Raw genomic sequence first — 5,865 nt, forward strand, 5'->3', positions numbered from 1 at the left:
GGGCGGGCGGACGGGAGAGAGAAAATTGCATACACTCTCGACACAAAACCGGGAGGGAAGAAAATGACGGTGGAACGCGACGACGGTAGCAGGGGGTGGTGATGGTGGTGGAGGAGGAGGACGAGGAGGCGGCGGTGGCGGCGGCAGCGGAGCCGCCACGGCGAAACTCACCACCGGCAACCCCGCTTTCGCCGAGCATTTTTTCGATGATTTTCGAACGCGCGCGCGCGCGCGCGCGCTCTACTCTATATGTGCATATACGTCCGTGCACGTTCCTCGTTACACGTATAAATACACACACGCGCCCACACACGTAGATACGTCGCGTTCCTCCGCCACATATACATACGAACGGCCCTATCGCTCCCTTTCGGCTGGGTCGTCGATGGTTGGCGTTGTTGCGCCGGGGATGCCAACGGAGGAAGAGCGGTAACGGCGGCAACGCGGGGGAGGGCGGTAGATGGTAGTCGGCGGCGGAAAGGCGTTAGGGTGCCTCTGGGTGGAAAGAGGAGGTCGTGCAACGGTGTCGGTGGTTGCATGAACCGGCGGATAGATAGATAGAGTGAGAGAGATCGAGGGGAGAGAGCGGTGGCGTGCGAACGGCCGTGAGATACGGCCGAGGGAACCGGGGGCGGCGGTGGGCCTGCATGCACTTTTTTTTCCGCACCCCGCGTATTGATCCCGGAGTCATTCAAAATGGCGGCCGGGGCCGAGTCAGCCAATGACTGCCTGAATCGATGACTGCAGCGAGCCACCCCCGGACCGGCCAATGGGAGGCCAATGGGAGGCCGTCGCACGCCGTTCTCTGCGGGAACTACCACCCCGATATACGAGACACAGGCCTCCCACGTTGTGTACCCTGGTACACGTACACACGCACACGTGCGCACGCGAGCGCTCGCTCGTGTACGTGAGTGTGTGTATGTGTAGCTGTTCGGTCCGCCGGGTAGAGCTCGTCGATGACCCGGGCGACGTCAATGATTTCCACGGAAAATTTTCCCCCCCAAAAATGGCAAAACTCGCCGCTCGCTCCTCCGCCCGGGTATCCCGGACCGGAGCGCCCGCTTTGATTAACGGTCTTCCTATGTATGCGCCGCCGCTCTTTCCCCTCTCCCTCTTTCACCCTTGTTGGCGAGACAGAAAGAGAGTACTGACTGTGCGCAAAAATATTCGCGATCATCGACCGGCTCCTGCCATCTTTCATGACTAGCTCTCCCACCGTCATTGCCCGGGCAACGAGCGGCGGTCTCTCTCTTCAAAATACATGAGCCCCGTTCGTTATATTTAAACACATCCAGCGACGCTGAATTGTCGAGGGATCAATCGTTTCTTTTTGTCGCGTTGAGCTGAACGAGACAACGAGTATCTCTTTTATTTTATTCACTTGTACGCTTTTATTCATCGCTCTCTCGCTTGTCTCCAATGCTACGGCTCTCGTCATCGTCGTCGTCGTCGTCGTCGTCGTCGTCGCCAACATCGCCAAGACCGAATGTATCATTTTCGCGCGCGTTTCGCCCGAGCCTGCCGTCGAAGAAGAGAAGACACGCGGAGGTGATGGGAGACGAGCGAACGGGTGGTAGTCAGCGCGTTTAAAAATTAAGTTTGACTTAATCCCACGGATCTCTCTTGACTGTGCAGGTACATTTTCGCGAGCAGCGCGGATATTCCTGGATATATCTCTCGGAAGAGAGCGCGTTACTTATTTCTCATTCGTTCTTAAGAATGGTGCCACTGCCGCCGCCGCCGCCGTCGCGGTATTTTTCCGATAACGCCGTGAGGCGCGTCAGTTTTTTCCGGAGCGATCGCGACGCCGTCCGAAGTCACGGCGCTATCATCGTCACCTTGATCCTGGATCCGCGCGCGCTTTATCTTATCTCGTGGCTCGCACAAAGTCTCAGAAAACACGAAAGCGACAGATACGCCCGTTATGCCAGCTACACAGCGCGGATCAGCCGCTCCTCGCTCGCTCGCTCGCTCGCTCGCTCGATCATCGTCGTCGTCGTCATTGTCGTCGTCTTTGTCGTCGTCACGTCGTTCCGACGCGAAGTCTAGGGCCCCGGGGCCGGGGTGGATCTCGCTCGAGGTCGGAGGTTAAAATTTCAGGTCCGCACCGAGATCGATCGATCGTCCGATCGCGGAATTCGTTGCCGCACTTTGCGCATAGCGCGGGGCAAAGAGAATGTCGAAACTGCGCGAGGCACGAGGCACACGATTGCATCACGAGGAGTCGCAGTGTGCGGCGAGCTGCGTTACGTCTGTGTGTGCGTATGTACTTAGATTGGCTCCTATTGACACAGCCGCAGACGACGGTGGTGGTACAGTCGGGAAAAATGCATGCGACGCGTTCCGCGGGCTTGTCTCGCCGCGGCTCGCACGCGCGTCCGCGAGTTTCAACAATACGCGTACGTACGTTCGCGTAAGTGCGCGCGCGCGTGCACGCACGCATTCACGCACGCCTTTGATCTCCAGCGAGACGCGCATTTGACATCCCGAATTGTCCGGAATCGGTATCGATTATCGTCGCTCTCCTCGCCTAAACAGCCGGCATACCCGCGCCGCGGCATATCCGCGTGTCCGCTCTGACGCGAATCTGCAATTCATTCAGTTTTTTCGCACGCGCGCTTTCCTGCTTTTCGCGAGCGGGCGAGCGAGCTGCCGCGCGCGCGTAAATTATCTCCTCCCCTATCCGGCGCGCGCGGTCCGAAATAATTTGATTCATTACGCGCGTTTGCCGCGTTTGGTTGTATTTAATGCGGCGATACAGAGGCCCCGCGTACACGCCCATGCGTGCCGACGAGAGAGCGTTCTCATATTTAATGCAAACCAAATTTAGAACCGGAACAAAGTACACGGTCAGCGGCGAGCCGATTCTACACATTCGCTTGATTACTGTTAATTAGCTCCTCTGCCAAATGCACTCGAAAAATTCATGAGGTATCTCACCGCGGCCGCTAACTTGGCGCGCGACAATTCCGGTCCCGCGAATTAGGGGAAACGTTACTCGCGATTTTTCGCCGCAAACAAGCGATATCTCATTTTGTCCAAAAATCAAATACTGCACATGTTTTCATTGAATAATACATAAATGAAATTTAATAAAAAAATTGCACTCGCTACAGTACGAAATTTCGTCGCGCCACCAATTGGAATTTCGCGCTCGTCGATAAGAAACGCGCATCGCTTGCTCATCTCGCGACGACAACGACGACAACAGTGACGATGTCGTCGTTGACGACAACGGCGACGAAAGGGAGAAAGAACGGCCGGTGCACTTTCTGACGCAGCTGTACTAAGTGCACGATGGAATGGGTTTTTCTAGCGCGGGCAGTTTTTCTATTAAGCTTCATTTGTTTCTTTCATTGCGTAATGCGCCGGACGCGTCGCTCATTTCATCCTACTGCCCGAGCGGCTACTCCTACCGTTAGAATTCTTAATCCGGGCCGTCAGTTTCGATGGCTCGCGTGCTGCACGTTCCTACGATTCGCCGATTCGCCGAATCGCGACCGTCGCGACGATCTTAATCTCATTTCCCGGCGAATAAAGTAGTGAGTCTCGCGTTACTGCGACGTTCTTCGCCGCGATAATGTGATAACGCGCGTGAGGTGGTGGGCGATCGAGACCGACGTAACGCATTTCGGTGAGTTCCAGTGTCCCGGCATTCTCTGAATTCGGGAAAGGCTGATAATCGCGTGTGGATCGTCGCGAATTGCACGTTAGTTTAGTAGTGCTTTCGCGTCCTCAAAGAAGAATTCGCCTTGGCAGAAAAACGGAAAGACAGAAGCCAATCGGAACTCGCGCTGATAGAAAATCAGAAACTGTCGATTTACCATCTGACCAGCAGCACGAGTTCCGATTGGTTTCCGCCTTTCTTCCAAGATGTGAATTCTCCCGAAAATTCTCCCAAACTCACCGAAATTATATCGGTCTCGTCGGCGTCTAAGAGTGTTTCTTTATTTATCTCAAACAAGTAATCTCGTTAATTTCCTCAAGAATTCGCAACAATCCGAAAATGTTCAAAATTTATTCAAGTTTCTCCTACGTTCCATACGCGTCCATGTGAATGCCTTTTCAATGTGCAACTCTGTGCACTCTGAAGTTTTTAGTTTCCACACTACTGATTCAAATCTTCGTTATTGACATACTAAGGGTCAGTTTTTTCAATGATAGTTTAAACTTAGATTTCAACTTAAACTCTAAACAAAACAAACACATTGTTAGAATAGAGTCAATAGCAGTTTAAACTTGAATCCAAGTTTAAACTGCTATTGAAAAACCGGCCCTAAGTCTACTTCTTTCTTTCATTATATCTATATTTCTCGACACACACATATGGATCATTAAGAGAGAGGCTCATATTATTATATAATATTTACATAATCCTTATATTATGAAAAAAAATACCGTATACTTGAAATCTTTTTTATCTAAATTGTATTTTCATATCAAATTCGACACTTTCTGATGTGTTTGATGTGTTCTAGAATGCTTGATAAGTAACATTTTTTCTCTCTCTCTCTCTCTCTCTCTCTGTTTCTCAATGTGTGGGTCTTACATCTTATTTCACGAGCGCGGGTGTATATCTATCAGAGCGTGATCGATATTCCGCCCGAGGTTAGCACGGACAAAAACCTTAAAACGACTCACCCTTTTCTCCACTCGTTCGTTCCGTCGTTCCTTATTTCGCCGCTAGGCGTCACCTCGCCACGGGGTAGTTCTTACGATCGGGGGTTGAAGCGAGACACACACGAGTAACGGAACGAATCTCCGCGGTAGGAAGTCCTTCTCCCTTTCGCGCGACAGGCAGACTGGAAAAAAAAAGACATTCAATCAGTAACACTGCTCGATTCCCTTTCTTCTACGATAAAGTCATCGGTGCGGCACGAACGACATGAACATCCGTCATCCTTTTATTCTCCTCAGACCGGTAAAATGTTCTTCGCGAATTCGATCGGCCCATGAATAAATCTCCTCGAGTCTCGTTTCGAGAGAAAAATCGCAGACATCTCGCGGGATCTCGCGGGAAGTAATGAAAAGCGCACTTCCGCGCTCCCGCCGCGAGTCAGGAAATTCGTGACGCGCGGCGACACGCAGGGTAAGAAATATTCCGGCGGCGTTTCCACCACCTGACGACCACCTTCGTCGACGCGTTTTCGCGCACTCCCCCGCACTCCACCGGCGGCGGCGATCGCGCAGAAGAAGGCGGACGATCCAAAGTAGGCAGGATCACACATCCACACATACATGCACGCAGGCCCAGAAGACAAATGTCTTCCTACGCAAAGGCGTGCGGTCCTATCGGGGTAGTCGATCGGCTCGATTCACAGAGCGCCGGCACAACTGGCCGTCGGAGTTGCAAGTGCACGTGCAGCAACTCGTACGCAGCAAGTACCCGTCCATCCGTCCGTCCGTCCGTCCGTCCGTCCGTCCGTCCGTCCGTCCGTACGCACGTCCGTTGGTCGGTTCTTAAAGTCCAGCTGCCGATCGGGATCAGGGGGAATCGGGATCGGGATTGAGATCTAAAACGCCGCGTACATACGTGCAGCACGCGGTACGCACACGTTCGTACGCGCACGCACACGCGAGGGAGCGCGGGTGTACGCGCGCGTACCTGACAATCCACCCACCCTATACTCGCGCGGAGGCTCGATTCTCACCTGTTTTTATCCTCGCGTACGCCCGGCCGAACCGGCCGCTTCATTTGTAATTTAAAGTGAGCCTCGATTGCCCAATGCGCTCTACGTACTTATTTTCGGAGCTCTCCGTACGAACACACGTTTCGCAAACGTGCGATTCCCTCTCCACCCGCGCACGGTTTCTCACTCTATCTACTTATCTTTCTCTTCCCTCTCCTCCTCCCCCCCCCCC

General features: G+C 53.2%; 2 protein-coding genes across 9 annotated transcripts in view; one reads left to right on the forward strand and one right to left on the reverse strand.

The window, feature by feature from the left end:
• LOC116849985 overlaps positions 1-5,865 on the reverse strand; it is a 239,013-nt gene that overhangs the window by 108,944 nt on the left and 124,204 nt on the right. For all 7 annotated transcript variants that reach the window (XR_004379228.1, XR_004379223.1, XR_004379224.1 and 4 more), the window contains one exon: positions 4,645-4,805. Coding sequence is in view for 1 of the 7 variants with exons in the window: in XM_032827724.1 (XP_032683615.1) it covers positions 4,694-4,805 (112 nt within the window). In the remaining 6 variants the exon portion in view is untranslated. The remainder of the gene's footprint in view (positions 1-4,644; positions 4,806-5,865) is intronic.
• The window catches only part of LOC116849986, a 44,095-nt gene that overhangs the window by 30,415 nt on the left and 7,815 nt on the right, over positions 1-5,865 (forward strand). The window lies entirely within an intron of this gene.

The sequence above is a fragment of the Odontomachus brunneus genome, unplaced genomic scaffold (assembly GCF_010583005.1).
Source record: "Odontomachus brunneus isolate Ranch 3 - 2012 unplaced genomic scaffold, Obru_v1 Obru_scaffold_130, whole genome shotgun sequence".
In the NCBI taxonomy this organism is placed as follows: Eukaryota; Metazoa; Arthropoda; class Insecta; order Hymenoptera; family Formicidae; genus Odontomachus; species Odontomachus brunneus.